Here is a 26,213-nt window from a genome sequence, read left to right on the forward strand (position 1 = left end):
CCTCGTTGTCGACGGGACGTTAAACACTAATCTCCTCCTCCCATAGGACCAAAATTTCTTACGATTTTCTGCCCCGTCAGTACATAGAACTTTACTTTTGAATTCATTGAACACCATCGCATAGCCCTCCTCACACTACATTTCGCTTCGTGTAATTTTTGTTTGTCTGCAAGGCTTTGGCTATGTTGATGTTTGCTGTGAAGTTCCCTTTGCTTCTGCAGCAGTTTTCTAACTCAGTTGTTGTACCACGGTGGCTCTTTTCCATCTCTTATGATCTTGCTTGGCACATACTCCTCTAACGCATATTGTACAATGGTTTTGAACTTTGTCCACTGATCCTCAACACTATCTGTACTTGAGGCAAAACTTTTGTGTTGAGCCGTCAGGTACTCTGTAATCTGCTTTTTGTCACTTTCTAAACAGAAAAATCTTCCTACCTTTTTTAATATTTCTATTTACGGCTGAAATCATCAATGCCGTAACCGATTTATGATCGCTGATTCCCTGTTCTGCATTAACTGTATCAAATAGTTCGGATCTGTTTGTCACCAAAAGGTCTAATATGTTATCGTCACGAGTCGGTTCTCTGTTTAACTGCTCAAGGTCGTTTTCAGATGAAGCACTTAAAAAAATTTCACTTTGTCCCTGCCACCCGTTATGAACATTTGAGTCTCCCAGTCTATATCCGGCAAATTAAAATCTCCACCCAGAACATCATGGTGGGGAAATCTACTCAAAATATTTTCCAAATTATCCTTCAGGTGCTCAGCCACAACAGCTGCTGAGCCAGGGGGCCTATAGAGACATCCGATTACCATGTCCGAGCCTGCTTTAACCGTGAACTTCACCCGAATCATTTCACATTTCGGATCTCCGTCAATTTCCTTCAATACCATTGCACTTCTTATCGCAATAAACACGCCTGCCCCTTCACTTTCCAGCCTGTCTCTGTGGTATACATTCCAATCTGAGTTTAGGATTTCATTACTGTTTACATCTGGTTTCAGCCAACTTCCTGTCTCTGGTACTATATGGGCGTTGTGACCGTTTATTAATGAGAGCAGTTCTGGGACCTTTCTATTGACGCTCCTGCAGTTTACTATTAGCACATTAATATTGTTATTCCCTGTTGCATTTTGCCTACTCCTACCTTGCCGCGTCTCAGGAGGCGTCTTGTCGGGCCTAGGGAGGGAATTCTCTAACCTAAAAAAACCCCATGTGCACTCCACACATACTCCGCTACCCTTGTAGCCGCTTCCGGCGTGTAGTGCACGCCTGACCTATTCAGGGGGACCCTACATTTCTCCACCTGATAGCGGAGGTCGAGAAATTTGCACCCCAGCTCTCCGCAGACTCGTCTGAGCCTCTGGTTTAAGCCTTCCAATCGGCTCCAAACCAGAGGACCGCGATCAGTTCTGGGAACGATACTACAAATAGTTAGCTCTGATTCCACTCTGCGAGCGAGGCTTTCCGCCTTCACCAATTCCGCCAACCGCCTGTACGAACTGAGGATGGCCTCTGAACCTAGACGGCAGGAGTCATTGGTGCCGACCATGATCAACAACTGTCTGTCTGTCTGTCCTTTAGGGCGCAAAACTGCTAAGGTCGTAAGTACCCATAGGAATCTATTTCACATACTCTTATCTCCATTAACAGTCTGCAGTGGGGCACTATGTGAAACAGTTTCTGGAACTCGTTGAGTATGGAGTCTGCCTGTTTCCCTATGCCCATGGTTCACAGGATATCACACGAGGAAAGGGCAAGCCGAGTTTCACACGAGTGATTCTTTCTGAAACTGAAGACTTGTAAACAGATGCTTTTCTGTATCAAGGAAATTAATTCTATTTGTTCTACGAACAAGTTCATGAATTCTACAGCATTCTGATGTTAAGGATATTAGTCTGTCATTTTGCAGGTCTGTTCTTTTATCCTTATCATATACATGAGTCACCTGAGCTTGAGACTTTGCTCTGGGCAAGAGATTTTCAATAATGGCTGCCAATGCTGTGGAGCATTCTTTGTAAAGCTGAATCAGGATTGCATTCAAATCTGGTAACACATTTTTGACTAAGTGGGTTCTCTACATCAGGGATGCCTTTACTAAGGCCTCCATATGTGAGTCTGTGTGATGGTCTAATAAGGTTAGAGTATGGTGCATACACGCTAAAGGCGACTGACAAATCACCACAACTACACTTCATGGAAATGTTAATTATCATTTAATGTGATGCCTTATAATCATTAGTGCTGTGCTTGGGCTGTTCATCCTCTCTACCTACAACCCCCTCACACCAGCATCACACATGTGACCTACAGATTGAAGCCACAGAAGCAGAAAACCGCCAGTAGACCTCATGGGCCTGTCGGATCAACAGGCATCATAACGAGTACCACAAGTGGCCCCAATGACCTGCTTGCTACCATGGGATCATGAGGCCACAAATATATCAAGCTGTATCCTGGCACTGCCAGAGCGTTTAGGCTGGTGCTGAACAATTTGTATCTTCGAATCCTCTACACCAGCCACTGACCACAGTAGTGGTCCACCAAACAGAAGTCTCTCTAAGGAAATACCCAGAGCCTCTAAAACCCAGTGAGTGTGTGACGTATTCTGGCTGTTGTCTGCTAGTGTGGCTCCTGTGGTTTCACCGTGTATGCCACTCACTGTGTTACAGCATCTGCAACACTGAGCTACCAGTGACTACCTCAGACATTGCCAGGAAGTGGTCTCTACACCAGTTACCACAGTAGACTTGTATCGGCCACTGTCATTATTCTGTGTTTTAATTCTAAAGTGAACTCATACTTAAACTCTCTCATTTATTGTGGCTGTCTGCCCAATCAAGAACTTGCGCCAATCATAAGAGAACCAAACTTCACCACGAATCGTTCTTGTAAAAGCTTGCCCCCCAAGAAAGAACCTTTTGATTGTGTGTTCTTTAATAAACTTGTTGTACAGTGTTTACTTGGGCTGTGTTCTCACTGCACCTCCAATGCCACAGATGTAACTGGCAATGAGGTGTTCATTAGTCAACCCAGTTTTTCATGCTTTTGCTATACCACAGGTAGACACTGTTTTCTTTCATGTGACTTCCAACCACAGAGTTGGCTGATATTTACTTTCCATTCCAACATATATAAACCATTGGACATTACTGCCCATGTACTACTGCTACTCCAGAATATGCAAGGTGCCATGCAAGTGACAGAGAAGATGACGTTGGCACGATGCCTCTTGACTTCAAGTATCTATCACACACAGATTTCTCTGGTGAAGGACTCTGGATGGCAGCATCACCATTCCAGACATCTGGCAAAAAGGTTGAGCCATGCGCAAAATATGTGGCCAGGATGGAACAACATTTTCCGGTCCACAGTATAATAGGTAATGCACAGAAGCAATCATTCTCTTAGGCTTGCACAGTCCCTGAAGTGTACTACTCACTGCAGCAGCTCAACCCAGAGGTCACGCCCCACACCCTCCCATATCAACAATTTAAGGCTTGTCTCCTAGAATACTATTCTCAAGTGCATGTCGCAGCCTTTTTTTTTTTTTTTGGGGGGGGAGTTTAAGAGTGCTTAACTACCGAGGTCATTAGCGCTCAGTCACAATTATAAGAGCACATAGAATCTAGTAACAAAGTAATACAACGAAGAACACGAGCAGCTGCTCAAGCTTCATCAGCTAAAATATCGTGTAAAGTAGATGGCAGACACAGGACAACACGAGATTGACTAAAATGGGGACACGACAATAAAACACGGCGCACTGTCAATGCATGACCACAAGGGCACTGCGGGGCTGGGTCAACGGAGAGCAGGTAGCGGTGGCTAAACCGGCAATGCCCAATCCGCAACCTGGTCAGAAGGACCTCTTCTCACTGAGATGGTCGAGAGGAGGTTGTCCAAGCAGTTGGGAACGGTTTTAAGGCCCGGAGCTTGTTTCCTTGACGTGATGACCAAGTATCCCACCACAATGACAAGCCTCTTACAAACAACCCCACTAATGTCAAATGACGGGACGCAATGGGAGGCTGGCCGAGGCAGGAGGCATGCAGCCTTGGCTGCAGCATCAGCAGCCTCATTCCCAGGCACTCCTACATGGTCGGCAACCCACAGAAAGCTGACAGGAGAGCCATCATCATCAGCAAAAGAATGGAGGGACTGCTGGATCCGGATATGGAGCTCCAAGGCTCTGAAGAGCACTGAGTGAATCAGAGCAGAGTACATACGACGAATAGCGGTGGCGGCGGGCATACTGAACGACCTGATGGAGAGCAAAAAGTTCGGTCGTAAAGCTGGAACACTGGTTGAGGAGCCGGTATTTAAAGGTGACGGCCCCGACGACAAAGGCACAGCCAACACCATCGTCAGTTTTGGAGCCATCAGTGTAAATAAAGGTGTGACTGGCAAGTCACGCACAAAGTTCGACAAACCGTGAGCAATACACTGCAGCCGGAGTACCCTCCTTCGGGAGCGAGCTGAGGTCGAGATGAATATGAATCTGAGCCTGAAGCCAAGGTGGTGTCGGGCTCTCACCCTCTCTGAAGGTGGTAGGGAGGGCAAAATCCAATTGTCGAAGCAGGTGACGAAAGCGGACTCCAGGGGGCAGCAGGGCAGACACATACAACCCATACTGACTGTCGAGAGAATCGCCGAAGAAGGACTGATAAGAGGGGTGGTCGGGCATTGACAACAGCCGGCATGCATACCGACAAAGCAGTACGCCGCGCCGGTAGGTCAATGGTAATTCGGCAGCTTCAGCATAAAGACTCTCGACGGGACTAGTGTAGAATGCTCCGGTCGCAAGATGTTAACCTCCGATGGTGGATGGAGTTGAGACGGCGTAAGAGGGATGGCCGAGCAGACAAGGCTCCCGTAATCCAGCTTTGATCGGATTATGGACCGATACAAGCGAAGTAGGACAGTGCGATCCACTCCCCAAGATGAACCACTAAGAACTCTGAGGACATTAAGGAAACGTGTACAACGAGCAGCCAAATAAGAGACGTGCAGAGACCAACAAAGTTTCCTGTCCAGTGTGAGCCCTAGAAACTTAGTTGTTTCCACGAATGGGAGAACAACGGGAGCGAGGTTTAAGGATGGCGGAAGGAACACTTTATATCACCAAAAGTTGATACAAACCGTCTTCTCTTCAGAGAACCGGAAGCCATTAGCCACACTCCATGAGCATAGGCTGTCAAGCCAATGCTGAAGGCAGCACTCCAGGAGGCATGTTCTCTGGGCACTGCAGTAGATCGCGAAGTCATCGACAAAAAGAGAGCCTGAGCATTAGGTGGAATGCAATCCATAATTGGATTGATCGCTATGGCAAAAAGGGCTACGCTCAGGACGGAGCCCTGAGGCACTCCGTTCTCCTGGAGGACGACGTCGGACAATATGGAATCCACACATACCCTAAACTTTTGATCTGTTAAAAAGGAATCAATGAAAAGGGGCAGGCGACCGCGTAGACCCCACCTGTGCATAGTGCGGAGGATACCTCTTCTTCAACAGGTATCATAAGCCTTCTCCAAATCGAAGAACACGGCTACCGTTTGGCGCTTTCGCGAAAAGTTGGTCATGATGAATGTCAATAAGGTCACAAGGTGGTCAACAGCGGAGTGGCGGCGACGAAAGCCGCATTGAACATTGATAAGTAGCCGTTGAGATTCAAGAATCCAAACTAACCGAGCGTTAACCATGCGCTCCATCACCTTACACACACACACACACACAACTTGTAAGAGAAATGGGGCGGTAACTAGAAGGAAGGTGTCTATCCTTCCCGGGTTTGGGTATAGGAACAACGACGGCGTCACGCCAACGCATGGGGACTTTACCTTCGGTCCAGACGCGATTGTAGGTACGAAGAAGAAAGCTTTTGCCTGCCGGAGAAAGGTATGTCAGCATCTGAACGTGAATGGCATCTGGCCCCGGAGCAGAGGACCGGGACAGTGCAAGTGCACGTTCGACTTCCCGCACAGTAAAGGGGGCATTATAATTTTCCAGATTCAGCGAGTGGAAGGAAGGTCGCCGTGCCTCTTCTGCCCCTTTCTTGGGCAGGAAGGCAGGATGGTAATGGGCGGAGCTTGAAACCTTCGCGAAAAAGCGGCCGAAGGCGTTGGAGACATCCACAGGATCAACAAGTACCTCATTACCTGAAGTCAGGCCAGGTAACGAGGAGTGGGCCTTAATGCCCGACAGCCGGCGCAGGCCACCCCAGACGACAAAAGAGGGAGTAAAACTGTTGAAGGAGCTGGTGAAAGAGGCCCAACAAGCTTTTTTGCTGTCTTTGATGACTCTACGGCATTGCGCTCGGAGTCGTTTGTATCCAATACAATTCACCAACGTAGGATGGCGGTCAAAGGTACGTAAAGCACGTCGTCGAGCAGGGATAGCTTCTCTACAAGCCTCATTCCACCAGGGGATGGAAACGTGACATGAAGAAGAGGTAGTACGAGGAATGGAACGTTTGGCAGCATTGATGATAACAGCCGTGAGGTATTCGACCTGACTTGTCACAACTGAGAAAATCGTGGTCCGGAAAGGTCGCCAGGGAGGAGTAAAGTCCCCTGTCAGCTTTCCGTATGTTCCAGCTCTAAGGACGTGGGGATGGGGTGTGGTGCAGGAGACTAACGACACAGGGGAAATGGTCGCTCGAATAGGTGTCAGAAAGGACATACCACTCGAACCGACGGTGGTAGAACAGATCGAGAGGTCCACGTGGGAGTAGGTATGAGTAGAGTCCGAGAGGAAAGTCGGGGCGCCAGTATTGAGGCAGACAAGATTGAGATGGTTGAAGACATCCGCCAAGAGGGAGCCTCTCAAAGGATGCAGGAGAGCCCCAAAGGGGATGATGGGCATTGAAGTCGCCAAACAATAAAAATGGCAGAGGAAGCTGAACAATCGGGTGCATCATGTCAGCCCGACTAAATGCTGATGACGATGGAGTGTAGAGAGTACGAACAGAAAAAGTAAAGGCAGAGAGAGTAATACGGACAGCTATTGCTTTGAGTGGGGTGGTCAATGGGATGGGATGGGATGGTAATAGACATTGTCCCGAACGAGCAAACATGACCCCACCATGAGCTGGAATACCGTCCACAGGGGTGAGGTCAGACCGCTCCGAGGTATAGTGGGTAAAAGCAATACGGTCAGTTGGGCGCAACTTGGTTTCCTGGAGACCAAGGACGAGCGGACAGTGCAGGCGGAGGAGCAGTTGTTAATTCCTCCCAATTAGATCGAATACCTCATGTTCCAATGTAACAAAGCCATCACTAGTCAGAAAAAAGGGGGAACGAAACAGGTGAAGAGCTGGTCACCTCGACGGCCGCGGAGGGCCAGGTTTTGAAGGAACAAAGCTACGACCGGCAGGAGGCGGAGCCTGTTCCATTGAGTCGTCGCACAGCTGCGACCGAATTCCTGGGTTGAGTAGGAGGGGCAGCATCATTCACCGACAACAGGACAGCTGAGCGCCTGGCAGCAGAGCGTCCCGGTGAAACTGAGGACGGCCGGGAGCAGCGTCTCACGGATGGAGCGTCAGACGAAACACGCCAGGGTAAAGAGGGGGATAGAGAGTACTTCTTGGAGGCCTTCTTGGAAGTCCGATTAGACACGAGGATTGTGGGCGGGACCCGAAGGTGCTCCTCACGCGCGGGGTCCGTTTTGGAACGCCGGACCTCGGAAGCCGGGGTCTGGAACATTTCCCCGGTGGACGCCTGAGAAGAGGATCGCTTCTCATGCGGAGGAGGAGGATGGGGAGGGGGAGGAGGAGGAAGGGTGGCCCCTAGGGCAGAGGGGGCAGGGGCCGCGAGGGAGGAGGATTTGGGAGGGAGGGATTTGGGAGGCGGGGCCATAGACCCCAGATGGGGTGAGGAGGTGGAGGGGGGACAGGATAGGGGTGAGGATACTGTGGAAGGAGTGGACACGACTGAGGCAAACGAAGTTGTCAACATCACGGGATGGAGGTGGTCATACTTCTTCCTGGCCTCAGAATAAGAGAGACGGTCCAAAGTTTTTATTTCTTGAATCTTCTTCTCCTGATACGTGGGGTAGTCTAAAGATCTAGGCGAGTGGAGACCAGGACAATTGACGCACCGAGGTGGTGGGGTGCATGTATGTTCCTCACGAAGAGGACGTCCACAATCACCACAAAAGGGCTCAGCCTCACACCGTGACATGTGCCCGAAGTGCAAACACCGAAAGCAGCGCATAGGAGGCGGTAGCACATCGCCTTTACCTTCTCCGGCAGAATGTCCCCCTCGAAGGCCCCGGTGTTGATGCGATGGTCTTTGGGGCCGAGCTGGACTCGCCGGACGAAATGCACGCCTCAGCGCTCCAGGTTGGCCCTGAGCTCCTCATCAGATTGCAGCAGGAGGTCCCAATGAAAAATAACCCCCTGCGTCCTATTCAGTGCCAGATGCGGGACAATGCCCCCTAGTCGGTCGCACGCTTGGAGCGCCGCCGACTGTGTGGCGGAGGTTGTCTTTATAAGAACGGACCCCAGACGCATTTTACTGAGAGACTATTTCCCCGAAGATGTCCTCCATGTGCTGGACAAAGAACATGGGCTTGGAGGTGGTGAACATCCCCCCATTGGTCCAAGAACAGACTAAATAGTGGTGGAAGTACTTCGCCCCAAGCCGGAGAGCCTGTCCTTCCTCCCAGGGAGTGGCCAAGGGGGAAAGGGCAGGAGAACCAGAACCAGAGACAGTAGCTTTCTTTTTAGAAGACTACCTCAGATAGACCTGATACATGTTGATGTTTCATCTGCGAAACGTCCGCCCCGATACCACCCACTCCGACCAGGGGCGCCACCCAGCCTCAGCAACGGCCACCTGGCAGGATGACCGTTGCCGGGAGTCCTGATGCCCCAAGGAGACTGGCATCTACTCCTTGGCTGAAATGGGGAGGGTGCAGCTCAGGTATCGGCAGTAAGATCCCTGTGTTGTCAGGGGTCTACAACCTAGAGGGTACATGACGACCCCACTACAACGGGCTGGCTACCGTGCTGGATTTCGGGTGCCATGGAAAGTCCATCATGATCATAGGTGCAGATGGGCACGCACTATGGGCGTAACTTGTGCAACCCATCAGGCCTTTAGGCCCAATTTGAGGAATAGTGGGTGCGGTTACAACGCCGTTACAATGCTGAGTGCCAAGGTCTTAGTGCACTGAGGACCAGTGATACACCACGTAAGGCGTCCTTCCCCAAAAGGCTTATACTTCTGTAGAATTTTGAAAAATGGAGGTCAAACCCCAAAGGGGACCATCACATGGAAGGCCGAAATGGTTGAAACTCCTTTTAGTCGCCTGTTACGACAAGCAGGAATACCTCGGGCCTATTCTTACCCCGGACCCGGAGGGGGGATGTCACAGCTGCTTGTCCCAAGTTTTTCAGCGCTTATAAATTCAGTGGACAATCTTATACAGAGTGGATAACCAGAACAGTGTGTCCTGAGACTGTTGGTTCCAGTGTGTTCACAGTCATACACCACATCTTCAATCTCAGACATCATCCTCGACCACTCGTCAGATGAAGGACTCCACAATGACTTCCCCAGACTTAAGGATCCAATTTTGGATACATATCTGGCCATTACTAGGACTTTCAGTCTCTTAGGTCCTCAGCAGCATAGCAGGACCCCTCCCAGGGGTTTGCCACCTGCCCGAATCACTGCCCCAGCCCCAGTCTCGATTCTCACCAACCCGAGTCACCCATCAGGGGCAAAACCCCTACAGGTGCGCAACATCTATAATGGCTGCCCTTTTGCAGCAATCTTTTCATAACGTCAACACTGCTACCATGGAAGCAAATACTTGACCAGCAGCAAAATGGAACACAACACAGAGGTCTGTCAGCCACTCCCCAAGATGAATGTGGATTGCACTCATACAGGCCTCACCAGATTATGGTTTATATGAGGTGCCCAATGCCTACTCTCTAGACATCCATGTTGTGCTCTCCATTTCCAACAGACTCAGAACACTAACAGCGGATGTCAATGCTGTTCCGATGGTTTTTCAAATTGATATAGGTTCTTCATTGACCATCTCTGACAGAAGCTTACAACCTGCCTCCCCCCTCCCCCTTCCAGGCAAACAACTGAAGTAACAGCAAATCACTACAGAAGTCAAAGGCCAGTTTTAGGTTTGGGTCCATTACTGGGCAGCCTTCACAGCACACATCCTTTACTAACAATAGGGCCACAAACATTCTCAGTTTTGACATTTCAATGTTAAGTATACCATGTGATCGATCATCACAATAATTGATTTGTTGAATTTTCATGATGTCATACATGATGCTGCCATATTTGGCAAAGCTGTATTCATGACCAACTGATGCACATTATGATCTCCTGTGAAGATGGTAGCCAGTACCAAAATCAGTAGAGAATAAATAAAACTTTACAGCTGTTAGCACAAAAAATTATTTTTTCCAAATATTTATCAGTCGTAGATAATGATTTGAAGAAAGCTATTCTTTTTGCCTGAATAAGTTCCAGATATTTTACATTCCTGACTGATCATTAACATCTTTTGTCATTTTTCAAGCTGACACAAATATTCCAACCAGGACAGTGCATTGTCTCCAGCCTGTGGGCATCTTTTTGTCTGGATACTCCTACGACATCAAGTCTCATTCAACAGCTCAACATGCAAATCCCAACATCCTCACCTACCGATGGGACAAGACCATGAATTCAATTTGGCACCAGAGGTTGTTTCCACACGGATACCAAAGAAAAAGAAGCAGTGGCCACCTTCCCCTTAGATGTGGCAGATATTGCCCGCCAATTCTCTGAAGATCTGGTCACCTGAGAAGTACACCATCTGGTGGATCACAATTTGCCAGCAGATCGCAAACAAAGTATAAGTCTTCTCATACTGTTGCAATCACTTATCCACTCTTACAGATGTCATTACTACAGAGGGACAATGGTTACACTCGTGTAGCAATCTCATATCCCCTAAGGGAATGAATATTGTCACTCCTCAACAACAAACCGAAAGACTTGCTAGGTAACATGTACACTGGCATGGGGCTGACATTGACACTGAAATTGCCAACGTACTTGCAGCTTGCAACGCCTGTTAAGAGTAAACACACAGCACCAGTTCGGTGATATTTCCCCTGGCCAGATGCATCACCACCTTGGCCTCACCTACCTTTAAATTTTGCTGGCCCTTTTCTGGGATATTCCTCATTAATTCGTATTGATGCTGGCAGCGGATTCCCATATGTGTATGCATGCCGTCGACGTCCTCTGCTAATATGATTCAAGCACTGGCTCGTATTTTTTCTATTGAGTGGCTCCTGGAAACAATACTGACAAATAACGGGCCCCAGTTCATATCCTTTGAATCTGTCACTGCCTGTTCTCACAATAACATTGCCTTTGTGCATACAGTGCCTTTCCATCCAGCATCAAATGGGCTGACAGAGAGGTCTGTCCACACCAAGTCCCAACTGGCAAAGCTGTACCAGTACCGTGCTCTGAACAAAGCACTAATGCTTTTCCAAGCCTCCTACGGTTCCACCCCACAAGATGGAACTACTTAGCAATAAACTGCACGGTAGGTCACACCATTTGCAACTCTCCACAATTCAACTGACCAGACCACACCCCTCTTCTTGGTGGCCGCACTGGTTTTTCCGAGGGCTGACAACGCTGGGTTGGTTGGTTGGTTGGTTGGTTGGTTGTGGGATTGAAGGGACCAGACTGCTAAGGTCATCGGTCCCTTGTTCCACGATAAAATCACACGAAATAAAAACTGTCAGTCGTTAAAAACGGAGAACTGAGACAAGGGACGACACAATACAAGAAAGACAGACAAAGACCAGACAAACGGAACTAAAATCACACCGAGTGTGAAGGTGGTAGGCCGACCATGAAAATAAGGAAAAGCCAACCACCAAATGACATTAAAACCCACAGTTTAAAACCACAGGCCAAAGGCCCAAGTCAATACAGGAAATAAAAGGACAAACACTCAAATCATACGATAAAAACCCCCTGCCCGAATAAAACTCAACACGAGGTCCGCCATAGCAACGTCATCACATAAAAGGACAGGGAGAGTATCAGGCAGCGCAAACGTCTGCCTGAGTCCTGTTGAAAGCGGGCAGTCCACCAAAATGTGGACCACCGTCAGAGCTGCCCCGCAGCGACATAGCGGTGGGTCCTCCCGGGGCAACAAATGGCCGTGCGTCAGCCACGTGTGGCCAATGCGCAGCCGGCAGAGGACGACAGAGTCCTTCCGAGAGGCCCGCATGGAGGAGCGCCACACACCGGTCGTCTCCTTCCCCGCCCGAAGTTTGTTGGGCGTGGGCAGGGTGCGCCACTCGTCACCCCAGGCACCAAGCACTTTCTGGCGCAAAAGCGACAGGAGATCACACTCCATAAGGCCGAGTTCCAGAGCCAGTGAACTCACTGCCTGTTTAGCCAGCGTGTCAACCCGCTCATTGCCCGGGATGCCGACATGACCTGGGGTCCAAACAAAGACCACGGAGCGGCCGCAACGGGCAAGAGCATGGAGTGACTCGTGGATGGCCATCACCAGACGGGAACGAGGAAAGCACTGGTCAAGAGCTCGTAAACCACTCAGGGAGTCACTACAGATGACAAAGGACTCACCTGAGCGGGAGCGGATATACTCTAGGGCGCGATAGATGGCAACCAACTCGGCAGTGTATACACTGTTCCCGGGTGCCAGCGACTGTTGCTCACAATGATCCTCTAGATTAAGAGTGTAACCAGTGCGACCAGATACCATCGAACCGTCGGTATAGGCCACGGCAGATCCGGGAAACTCGGCAAGGAGAGAAACAAAGCGGCGGCGGAGGGCCGGAGGAGGGACCGAGTCTTTCGGACCCTGTGCCAAATCCAGCCGAATGCATAGTCGGCGCACACACCAAGGGGGCAGATGGAGATTGGCCCGGAACACAGGCGGGAGAGGAAAAAACTCAATCCCACACAGTAGAGCCCGGATGCGAACCGCGATCGTACACCCTGACCGGGGCCGCCTGTCTGGAAGATGGACGATCGAGTGCGGGAACAGGAGACGGTAGTTGGGATGCCCTGGCAAGCTACAAACGTGGGCAGCATAAGTGGCCAGAAGTCGGTCGCGCCGGATCCGCAATGGAGGAACACCAGCCTCCACAAGTAAGCTGTCAACAGGGCTTGTCCGAAATGCTCCTGTGGCAAGTCGGATCCCGCAGTGATGGATGGGATCCAGCAATTGCAATGCTGATGGCAATGCCAAACCATAAGCCACACGCCCATAATCAAGGCGGGACTGGATCAGCGCTTGATACAGCCGGAGAAGGGTGGACCGATCGGCACCCCATGCAGTGTGGCTAAGGCAACGGAGAGCGTTTAAATGCCGCCAGCATGTTTGTTTAAGCTGCCTAATATGAGGCAGCCAAGTCAACCGGGATTCAAATACCAGTCCCAAGAACCGATGCGTCTCTACCACAGCAAGAGGTTCACCGTCAAGGTAAAGGCGTGGCTCAGGGTGAACCGTGCGACGCCGGCAGAAATGCATAACGCAGGTCTTAGCGGCCGAAAACTGGAAGCCGTGCGCTACAGCCCACGACTGCGCCTTGCGGATAGCGCCCTGCAGCTGGCGCTCAGCAACTGCAATGCCAGCGGAGCTGTAGTAGAGGCAGAAGTCGTCTGCATACAACGAAGCTGCAACAGACGATCCCACCGCCTCAGCGAGCCCATTGATCGCAATTAAAAACAGGGAGACACTGAGGACAGACCCCTGTGGGACCCCGTTCTCCTGGACCCGGGAGGAAGTATGGGACGCAACAACTTGCACGCGGAAGGAACGAGACGACAGAAAATTCTGAATAAAAATCGGGAGCGGGCCCCTAAGACCCCACCCATGAAGTGTGGCCAGGATGTGATATCGCTAAGTCGTATCGTACGCCTTCCGCATGTCGAAGAAGACGGCAACCAGATGTTGGCGGCGTGCAAAGGCTGTACGGACGGCAGACTCTAGGGAGACCAGATTATCGACGGCGGAGCGGCCTTTACGGAACCCACCCTGAGACGGAGCCAGAAGGCCTCGAGACTCGAGGAGCCAACTCAACCTCCGGCTCACCATACGTTCTAGCAACTTGCAAACAATGTTGGTGAGGCTTATGGGGTGGTAGCTGTCCACCTCCAGCGGGTTCTTGCCAGGTTTCACACGGGGAGGACGATGCTTTCTCACCATTGAGACGGGAACACACCCTCAACCCAGATGCGGTTGAAAACATCTAGGAGGCGTCGCTGGCAATTCACAGAGAGGTGTTTCAGCATCTGGCTGTGGATGCGGTCTGGCCCAGGAGCCGTATCAGGGCAAGCAGATAGTGCACTCTGGAATTCCCAGTCGCTGAAAGGAGCATTGTACGACTCCACGTGGCGCGTGTGAAAGGAAAGCCTCCAACTTTCCAACCGCTCTTTCCGGGAGCGGAAGGCCAGTGGGTAATTCGTAGATGCGGAACACTGAGCAAAATGCGCTGCTAACCGGTCCGCAATCGTGTCGGAGTCAGGACACACCACTCCATTCAGCGAAAGCCCAGGGACAGAGACAGGTGGCCGATAGCCATGGAGTCGCCTAATCTTAGCCCAAACCTGCGATGCAGAGGTACGGACGCCAATGGTGGAAACATACCGTTCCCAGCACTCCTGCTTCCGTTGGCGAATAAGGCGTCGGGCACGGGCACGGAGCTGTTTAAAAACGATGAGGTTCTCCTAGGACGGGTGCCGCTTATGGCGTTGAAGAGCCCGCCGGCGATCTCTAATCGCCTCTGCGATCTCGGGCGCCCACCAAGGCACAGTCCTCCGCCGAGGGGACCCGGATGAACAGGGAATCGCAGATGCCGCTGCAGAAACGATGAAGGTGGTGACCAACTGAACCACCGCATCAATGGTGTCATGGGAAGGAGGTGCGATAGTGGCGAGAGAGGAGAACAAGCCCCAATCAGCCTTATTCAGAGTCCATCTGGAGGGGCGTTCAGAAGAGTGACGCTGTGGTAGTGACAGAAAGATGGGGAAATGGTCACTACCACATAAGTCGTCATGGACACTCCAGTGGATGGATGATGAAAGTCCGGGGCTGCAGATAGAAAGGTCGATGGCCGAAAACGTGCCATGGACTACGCTGAAATGTGTCGGCTCTCCCGTGTTTAAGAGGCAGAGGTCAAGCTGCGAAGGAAGAGTCTCGACATCTCTACCCCGGTCAGTAATTGCGGCGCTACCCCACAGGGGGTTATGGGCGTTAAGGTCGCCCAGTAACACAAAAGGAGGAGGCAGTTGTGCTATCAATGCAGCCAACACATGACGCGAGACATCACCATCTGGCGGAAGATATAAACTGCAGACAGTAATAGGCTGAGGCGTCCACATCCTTACAGCGACAGCCTCTAAAGGTGTGGGAAGAGGTACACATTCGCTGTAGACAGAGTTAAGGATGTAGACGCAGACTCCACCAGATACCCTCTCATAAGCTGCCCGGTTCTTGTAATAACCCCGATACCCACGTAGGGCAGGGGTCCGCATTGCCGGAAACCAAGTTTCCTGTAGGGCAATGCAGAGGAAAGGGTGACTGCTGATGAGTTGGCGAAGCTCAGCAAGGTGGTGGAAAAAAGCGCTGCAGTTCCACTGGAGTATCGCTTTGTCCATGTCCGAAAAAGGCGTGAAGGGGCCGAGGAGGCAGATCACGCCACTGGGTCACCTGCTGCCACCGATGGAGGACCAGTACAATCTGCTTCCATGGTGTCTGAGGGTCCGGCGAGATCCAGGTCCTCAGCGGACGCCCGGATCTCCACCTTATCCTCGGACGCAGAGCCTGTAGGGAGCAGTGGGGTGGATGCCACCGCGTGTTCCTTGGCCTTAGAGGTCTTCTTCTTCGTCTTGTCTCTCTGGTCCTTGGGTTTCACTGGCTGGGAGGGCTCCAGCGAGTCAGTCTCCGGGACGGAGGAGGAGCGGGAAGCCCTGCGACCAGCCGCTGGTCTGCTTTTCTTCCATTGGCTGACGTCACCCTTCCCCCAGAGGCGGAAACCTGGGAAGGAAGGGACCCAAGGGACCCTTTCCGTGCTATTCGAGCCGGGGAAGTTTGAGGCTTCCCCAGCTTAGAAGTGGGGACTGATGTCCCCGATGGTTGGGGGGTTGCTGCTCCTGAGGCAGGTAGTGCAGGAGCAGCAGGGAGTGAAGTGCCCCCCACCATCAAGGGGGCAGGTGTAGCATTCCGGCTCTGAGAGGTGGCAGTCTGAGGGAGAGCTAATGGGGCCATAACAGTAGTAGCCGCGGCGTAAGAGGCAGTCATTCGAACAGGATGGAGGCGTTCGAACTTCTGCCTGGCCTCAGTGTATGTCAGGCGGTCCAGGGTCTTATACTCCATGATTTTGTGCTCTTTCTGGAAGATCCTGCAGTCCGGCAAGCAAGGCGAGTGGTGCTCTCCGCAGTTTACACAGATGGGAGGCGGAGCACATGGAGTATTGGGATGTGATGGGCGTCCACAATCTCGACATGTGAGGCTGGAAGTACAGCGGGAAGACATATTCCCGAACTTCCAGCACTTGAAGCACCGCATCGGGGGAGGGATATATGGCTTGACGTCACAACGATAGACCATCACCTTGACCTTCTCAGGTAAAGTATCACCCTCGAAGGCCAAAATGAAGGCACCGGTGGCAACCTGCTTATCCCTTGGACCACGATGTACGCGCCGGACGAAGTGAACACCTCGCCGCTCTAAATTGGCGCGAAGCTCGTCATCGGACTGCAATAGAAGGTCCCGATGGAATATTATGCCCTGGACCATATTAAGACTCTTATGGGGCGTGATTGTAACCGGAACATCCCCCAGCTTGTTACAATCGAGTAACCGGCGGGACTTGGCGGAGTACGCCGATTTGATCAAAACCGAGCCCGAGCGCATTTTGGACAAGCCCTCCACCTCCCCGAACTTGTCCTCTAAGTGCTCGACGAAGAACTGAGGCTTCATGGATGTAAAGGATTCACCATCAGCTCTCGTACACACCAGGTAGCGGGGCGAGTATGGTTCGCTGGCATCCTTAGTCTTTCGTTCCTCCCATGGTGTAGCCAGGGAGGGGAACGATTTGGGGTCATATGTAGTTGCGTTGTATTGAGCCCTGGAACGCTTAGAGACTGCTGGCGGCTGGCTGCCAGCAAGAGATGATGTACCACGCTTCATTGCGGGTCATCCGCCCTGATGCCACCTACTCCGACTAAGGGCCCTCCACACGGGCGCCACCCAGCCTCAGCAACGACCACCTGGCAGGATGGCCATTGCCGCGAGTCCCAATGCCCCAAGGAGATAGGCACCTACTCCTTGGCATACGTGGGGAGTTAACGGCGCTGGCATCAGCAGAGCGATCCCTGTGTAGTCAGGGGGCTACAACCAACAGGGTACATGGCGGCCCCACCACAACGGACTGGCTACCGTGCTGGATTTCAGGTGATGTAGTCCAATATCGTCATTGGCGCATAAAGCGACACAGCATAGCAGACTGCAATAAACTGCACCCAAGAACAAATCCACGCCCAGGAGATGGTAGGTGAGCGGGACTGCTAAGCGATGACGACAAACCTGGCTAGAGATGGTAATGCACGATGGACACATCGCTCCTTGTAAGGCGCCCTTCCCCAATCGGCTCGCTCTTCGGAAAATTTAGAAGGATGGAGGTCAAACCCGTTAGGGAACCATCTCACAAGGCCAAAACGTTTGAGACTCCTTTTAGTCGCCTCTTACGACAGGCAGGAATACCGTGGGCCTATTCTTACCCCCGAACCCACAGGGGGGTGACAACGCTGGGTGCCAGCTATTGTCACCCATCTGTCGGGTGACACCATGCTAGAAGTACAACTTCAAGATAGCTCCAAATGATGGGAGCATATCAAACCTATTAAGTTAAATGTGTCAGATTGAAAACCTGAAAAGTCAGAGATAATGCATGGAGAAAGCTGACAGACATGTTGAGAAGACAGGGGGGGCAATGACAAGAAAGGAAATAAGTTGCTAACAATGCATTATAAGAAAAAAATCAAAGAAATGAAAGTTATGAAAAAGAGAACATAAATCATGTGTCACAAGAATGATAAAGAATAAATAAATGACACGGATGACGAAAAATTAATGTGTCTGGAATGTGGAATGGAGATGTACCACAACTGAAGAGAATTCATGTGTGAGGAACCAAGCATATGTTGCACAGCTAGTTCCCCATCAAAACTGCTGGCAAGGACACCTCTTCTGGGCTGTGGTATGTGAACTCTGTAACATAGTACTGTGGCTGATCTTCATGAACTTAGTGCCTGCATCTGCATTTTACTAGGGGTTCAGGGATCATCAGCGCAACAGTGGTTGTTTGGTATACAACACAGGTTGTCTCACAAGTGGCTCTCCCTTTTATTAAGTAGGAAATATACCAGTTCTCACATACCCACATAGTAGTGCATTAAAGCACTGCTTCTGGGATGGGAAAGTGTGCCTGGCCCTGGACTGAATTTGCCTGGCTGATTAAAAATGAGGATCCATGGGCCGGCCAGCCAGCCAGCCTGGATGTGGTTTTTAGGCCATTTCCCACATCCCATTAGGCCAATATCTGGTTGCTACCCATGTTCTGCCTCAGTCACAAGATTTTCAAGCATTTAAAACTGTTGCTCACTCACATGAACAACACTACATGCAGACAGTTGGGGTAGATGTACTCCCTCCCTAGAGGTAATGAAGTGGTGACAGGAGAGACACCCAGGTACCCCTTAAACTAACAATCCCAAATCTGTTCATAACCCTGTCAATCCTACACTGATGTGATACAAAGGCAAAAGAAAAATAAGAATATACCAGTACTTGTGACATGGGAGTCCAGTAATTCATAGCCATACTTCAGTTCAAAGGTTGGCAATTGATAACCGATAAATACTGGGATTTTCATCTGTCACTTATTTGGCAACGTTTGTTAAATAAAATACACTGCTGTCCATGTTATACTGTAGGTGACCATATAAAAGGCTGGGCAAGTCAGTTCTAAGGTCAGAGGAAGGCAAAGACATTACTTTCAATAGGATCCTACCTACTTAAGAGTTGTTGTGTTCAAAACCAATTAAACTTAAGGCAGATGACAGCTTTACTAATACAGCAATAGGCTGTGGTGGAAGGTTGCTTAGGATACATTTCACAATGGTATGATCCCAAAGATAAAAACCGTCTAGCAATAAATAAATAAATAAATAAATAAATAAAAGCTGACGTAAAATGTTTTACAAGGAGGCTGCAGGCAACAAAAAGCTGTTATGGAAGGGGCAGGGAGAAAAGCTATTAGGATGTACTTCATTTCAGCGCACAACATAAGGGAACTGCAGTCCCAGTGCAGATACCTGTTAGTTTCCAGTCAGGATAGTAGTGTGTGATCAGAACTACACTAGACGCCTGTGAGTAGCTCTTCATCTTTGATTTGGTTTCATTCTCAGCTAGAGTTATTTCACCTTTAAGTCACAGTTGTACGCAGTCCACACCACCAACAGACGATTGCAACCTAAAAACTATAACTCATAGGTACCCCCACTGGAGCCAACTGGAAGACTATTCACCCAGACAGTATGTAACCACCTTCATGTGATTCAAATCAACAAGTCTGCCCATTTTAGAAGCATGTGGAAGTTGGCATCTATCAGTGTAGATGTCGGGTATGCAGTCCTGCAGGTTCAGTAGGGAGACAGGTCAGTCACATTTTGGGCAGACATCATTCAGGGATGCCAAATGCCTCTCACTGTTACTGAGGGAAATTTGAGCACTGTACAACACTGGGAAAGGATCTGACACCCTACTCTCAACATCTCTGGGTTAATCCATCAAGACGATAATGCATGAGCACACTGCACCTACCTCACAAATACCTCTCACCTGGAGGTAGGAACCAACCGAACTGAGTGGTCTGCAGTATCTGCCGATATGAACCCTGTAGAGCATGCTTACAGCCAGCTGAAACTTGCAGTGTGTTACTGCAGGAACCATATTCAAATGCTGGCAGACCACAGAAAGCTGCAACTGTAGAAAAGGGTGGGACTCCCCTAAAACATATCAACCACCTTGTGGGCAGCAAGCTGACAATCCAAACATGTTGCAATGCATGTGGTAGAGTATCATAGTATGAATGTTACCCAGGAGCAGATTTTGGTTTCAGAGATTTGCAAAAATGTGCTCGTTTGAACCGACTATTTTGGTTGTTTTATTTTTAAATCCCCTGTGAAGTGTCCCCCCCCCCCCCCCCCCAATAAGGCTTAGTCTCATTCCCTGCTTCCCTTAAATCTACACCCACACATTTGCAGATATGCCTGTAGCGCAAAACTTTTTTAAAGCAGTTTCTATTGGTTTGCTACAGCTTGATTAGTACAAGCACCTTTATCCACAGTTTATGTGACCACCATCTAAGTTTAATGTCAGTGTGCAATAACCACTCTTAGATGGCAGGTGGCAGCACTAGCAGAAGACAGTATATAAATAATGTCAGGCAGACGTGAAAAACAATGTAGTTGTTGTCATAATGTGGAAACGGAGCGATTTATGCGACATCCAAAATTGCACGTTCATTTGCTTTTGGGCCAAAGGTGGAAGCCTTTCCGAAATGGCTAAGTATGTAAACTGTTCATGTGCTGCTGTGGTTAAAGTATACTGTGCATGGCAAACTGGTGCTACCCAAAACCAGTACCGAGGCAACTGTGATGCACCATAGTTCACAGATGACAGGGGTAAACGGCGGCTGTGAAGATGGTTACAGGTGAGTAGACATGCAACTGTTGAGCAACCAACTGCCCAGATGAACCAAGGGACTACCAACAGTGTCTCCCCAACGACCATTACTGCATACAGGCCTGTGCAGCAAGCACCTAGTTCAAGCACCTATGCTCACTGCTGTTCATATAAAGGATGAAAACTTATGTGCAATCGTAGGAAGGGTCCAGGCCGTAAAAGGGAGCATTATACTCTGGGGATTGTTTTTGTGATGTTCCCTGGCTGATTTCGTCATTCTGGAAGACACAATGGATCAACACAAGTATTCATCTATCTTCTTGGACTATGTCCATACAATATGTAGTTTGTTTTTCCTCGGCATGACGGTATCTACCTGCAGGACAATGCATCGTATCACACAGCTCGCACTTTACATGCATGGTTTGAAGAGCACCAGGATGAGTTTACGTACTGCCCAGGCCACCGAACTCCCTTTATTTAAATACAATTGAGAATCTGTGGGACCACCTCGATCGGGCTGCTCGCACCGTGGATCCTCAACTGAGAAACTCAGTGCAACTGGCTACAGTACTGGACTCAACATGGGTCAATAACCCTGTTGGTATCTCCCAGAACCTCATTGACACTCTTCCTACACGCCTTGCAGCAATCTGCACTGCAAAAAGTTGTTATTCAAGCTTTTGACAGGTGGTCACATTAGTGAGAGTGGACAGTGTAAAATCTTCATTATAAAGCATATACATGCCCTATGTCAGTACATTTTAATTACATGACAGCACATTGAAGTTCACTTATCTCGTATGGACAAAATGAATGTGTGTGTATGTGTGTGTGTGTGTGTGTGTGTGTGTGTGTGTGTGTGTGTGTGTGTGTGTGTGTTTTTCATTCTTTGTGCCCAACATAATTCATATCAGTTCTTTGTTATATTTTTACCATCATTGTCACACAGCCTTCTTCTCTATTGATCATGATATCATCCAGCACTTCAACAAGGTTCGAGGATATTGGTTTGCTTGTATGATTAATATCTTGTAATTTTAAGTAGTATGTCCAGTAGCCTGATCCCAAGTTAATCTGTAAAATAAAAGAAACAATTTTTTGAACAATGGAACTTTATGGCAGAGAATTTCAATAAATATAAGAACAAATAATTGAATTATACTACTATGGCTGTTGATTGGGTCTCGTCTGATAGATAATGTCAATTCTGGCTCATCTCATTCCGCACATGGTTCTTGAAGGCACAGATACAGCATTTAGCTTAGTGATTGGACTGGGGTGGAACTGTGCACGTACAGAGTGGTCAGAAACAGCCTGAAAAGCTTATGAAAGAGTTGAAGGGTATGTTACATTGAGAAATAATTATTAAGGAAAAATCTAATACGATGCACTGTTTCCAAGTTAATTAGCATTGAAGTTAGCCAACCAGGCCACTGGGTGTGCAAATTCAAGTGGCCCACCAAACACATAGTCATCAAATGTGTTGTTCACTTCGTTTCCTACGACCAAATGAAAGCAATACAAAACACGAGCATGGGACGGTAGTAAGCATCAAACCTGAGCCAAAGGCTGAGCAATCTTGTGCATTGCCCTCTACGCTATGAGAACAATTGACACTGATTATTTCTGGCAGGTTGCTTTAATTTGCACATGCATTAACCTGACTGATTAGCATTGAAGTTAATGAACTCAGAAACAGTGCAATATATCAATTTTTTTTTTCTTCATTATTTCTCAGAACAGCCTACTTTGCTACACCCTTACAAGCTTTTCAGACACTTTCTGTCCACCCGGTATATAATTGACTGGCAGAGGAGCTGCAACATACCTAAAAAAGTGAAGTACATTGTCCACTGCAACTTCAGCAAGGAGACACGAAATGGTTACCATCTTAGCCAGTACTATGACCACCCAATGTGAAGGGCGACCAAAATACACTGAAGTGCCCATGAAACTGGTATAGGTATGCATATTCAAATACAGAGATGTAAAAACAGGCAGAACAACACACTGCAATCTGCAATGCCTATATAAGACACCAAATGTCTGACGCAGTTTTTAGATCAATTACTGCTACTACAATGACAGGTTATCAAGATTTAAGCAAGTTTGAACGCAGTGTTATAATCGATGCACGAGCGATAGGACAAAGCATCTCTGAGGTAGTGATTAAGTGGGGATTTTCCCATACGACCATTTCATGAGTGTACCATGAATATCAGGAGTCCGCTAAAACACCAAACCTCTGATATCACTGTGGCACAATGATGACTGAAGAGAATTGTTCAACATGATGGAAGTGCAACCCTTTTTCAAACTGCTGCAGATTTCTATGCTGGGCGACCAACAAGTGTCAGTGTGAGAACCATCCAACGAAAGATCATCGATATGGGCTTTCGGAACCGAAAGCCCACTCATGTACCCTTTGTAACTGCATGACAAAACCTTTCGTTCACCTCACTTGGGCCCATCAACACTAACATTGGAGTCTTGATGACTGGAAACATGTTGCCTGGTCAAACAAGTCTCATTTAAAATTGTATTGAGCAGATGGACGTATATGGGTATGGAGCCAAACTCATGAATCCATGGACCCTGCATGTCAGCTGGGGACTGTTCAAGCTTGTGGTTGCCCTGTAATGTTGTGGGCCATGTGCAATTACAGAGTGACATGGGACCCCTGATACGTCTAGATATGCCTGTGACAGATGACACGTACATAAGCATCATGTCTGATCACTGAATCCATTCATATACATTGTGTACTCTGGTGGACTTGGGCAATTCTAGCAGGACAGTGTAACACCCCACACATCTAGAATTGCTACAGAGTGGCTCCAGGAACACTCTCCTAGGTTTGAATACATCTGCTGGCCAATGAACTTCCAAGACATGAACACTGAGCATATCTGTGATGCCTTGCAATGTGCTGTCCAGAAGAAATCTCCACACCCTCGCACTCTTAGGGACAGCCCTGCAAGATTCATGGTGTAAATTCCTCCAGCACTATTTCAGACATTAGTCTCATCCATGCCATGTCACGTTGCAGCACTTCTGCCTGTTCATGCAGGTCCTACACAAGATTAGGAAGGTGTACCAGTTTTTTTGGCTCTTCAGTGTATGATGAAAACCAAGGCTGCTTGTTTTGATCAAAATTAAAATTGGGACATGTTGGTGACAGAGTTCAAATGGGGTAGCGCTGAGGAGACTGTATATGAAGAAATTGAGCAAGTAGTGAAGGGTGTGTGTGTGGGGGGGGGGGGGGTTACAAAGATGGTGACAGAGGAAATATAAATGCTAAGACAGAGCAGGAGCGGGTCTTCAACCCCACGATTGGTAAATACAGCCTCTATAAAGAGAGTAATAACAGCTGACTCCACATCATAAATTTTGCTGTATCACGTAACATGACAGTTTTTGGCATGCTGGAACCATAAAAATATACATAAAATGACATGGGTGTGATCAGACAACAATAGCTTCAGAGGTGCTAATGTGCAATCTGATCATTGCCAGCCCATAGCAAAAACTAGAGTGAGAATTTCAAATGCACATAAAGTTAAAGGACAAAGACAAAGCAAGCACAATATCTCAGAACTTAACTCGAGGAAGTATCTACATATTAATTTGCAAAATAGATTGACAGGAATCCTGCAAAACTGTACTCTTATCATAAATGAGCAATGGAATAAAGTCAGATATGAAATACAGGCTGAAGTGATTGGTATGTAACAACAGACTAGAGGAATAAATGGTATGAAGACTAGTGTAAGGAGATAATGAAAGCAAAGAAAGAAGCATAAAAAAATTGCAGACCAGAAGAACGAGAATGCTAGTGGATGAGTTTAGAGATAAAAGGTGTGCAGTAAACCAGATTCTGAAAGCAAAGAGGAGGAGCCTTTTTGAAAGGCAGTTGCAGGATACTGAATCACTGGATAACACAATGATAGTGGGAAATTCTGCAGAAAGGTCAATAACCTTAGAAAGGAATTTCAACCAAAAACAACACAATGTAGAGGAAGAAGTACTTTAAGGAATCATTACACTCAGATAATGTTGAAGTATGGGAACTACCTGAAATCCAATCAGGTAAAAGAGGAAAATATGATGCCCAATGCATGAGATTCAGCTAGCAATAAAGAAATTAGACAACAAGAAGACATCTGGCAAAGACAACCAGCTAGCAGGGCTTATTAATTGTGATGGAGAACAGTTAGATGCCTGCACACACACACACACACACACACACACACACTGATCTTAAATATATGAATGCAAAAAGTCATCCCAGATTACTGGAATACGGGAGTAATATATGCTACACACAAGACAGGGGACATCCTGGAATGAATTAATTATAGGGGAATAACATTACTAAAAAAACAACATATAAAATATTCTCCTCCCAGCTTTGTATCCATGGCAGGCTTTGGATATGCCAAATCAACTATTGACCAAATATTCATCCTGTGGCAAATGTTGGAAAAACGAAGGATACACAATATAGAAACACATCATACATTTGTCGATTGTTACACCATAAAAGGAAATAGGTTTACTGAAGCCATAAATTAACTAGACATATCACAACAGTTAATACACCCCGTAAGTTTGACTACAGGAACATCACTTAAAATATAGGTACACAAAAGTTTAACACCAAGTTTTGGAACTGTGGACTGAGGCAAGAGGATGCACTGTCATGTATGTTTTTTAACATAGCACTTGAGAAGGTAACAAGGGCAGTTCAAATCAGTACAACAGTCACAATATACAATAGAATAGAATGGTGCAGGTTTTGGCATATGCAAATGATAAGGTTATTTTTGCAAGAACAGAACTCAGTGCTAAAGTAACATGTTCGGCACTGGTGGCAGCAGCAATAGAAATGGGACTGGAAGTGAACATATGTGAATAACATTACCAGAACTAAATACAGTGTTAGAAATTGACCAGGAGCAAATAGAATCTGTTAGTGAATCTGCCTGTATGGGAACACTGGTGACATCACAGAACAATATTGGTATGAATACAATAATAAATGCTATTATGAGCAGGCGACAACTTAAATCCAGAAATCTGTCCAGAAGAACAAAGTGTCAACTGTATAAAACCTTAATATATCCAGTACTAACATACGGCTCAAAAACCCGGACACTGACAACAGTGTCAAGAGCTTATAATATGATCTGAGCAAAATATGTTGCACAAAATCCATGGGGTTACTAATGAAGATGGAGCACAGCATAGACAATAGAATTTTGAACTTTACAGGTTATATAATGGTTTTGAAATCATGAAGTTCATTAAAATAAACTGCCTGAAATGGATAGCCATATTTTTCATACATAATATGAGAACCCAACAAACTAGTGCTACTACACAACCAAATGGGACAAAGAAGCAGGGGAAGACCAAGATTTGACACTTGGATG

The 26,213-nt window shown here is 48.1% G+C and overlaps 1 protein-coding gene across 1 annotated transcript in view; it reads right to left on the reverse strand.

Annotated features, from left to right (window-relative positions):
• Positions 1–26,213, reverse strand: part of LOC126298996 (transmembrane protein 183-like) — a 178,081-nt gene that overhangs the window by 20,307 nt on the left and 131,561 nt on the right. The window contains exon 6 of the mRNA XM_049990622.1: positions 21,712–21,852. Within this exon, the coding sequence (XP_049846579.1) occupies positions 21,712–21,852 (141 nt within the window). The remainder of the gene's footprint in view (positions 1–21,711; positions 21,853–26,213) is intronic.

The sequence above is a fragment of the Schistocerca gregaria genome, chromosome X (genome assembly GCF_023897955.1).
Source record: "Schistocerca gregaria isolate iqSchGreg1 chromosome X, iqSchGreg1.2, whole genome shotgun sequence".
Classification (NCBI taxonomy): domain Eukaryota; kingdom Metazoa; phylum Arthropoda; class Insecta; order Orthoptera; family Acrididae; genus Schistocerca; species Schistocerca gregaria.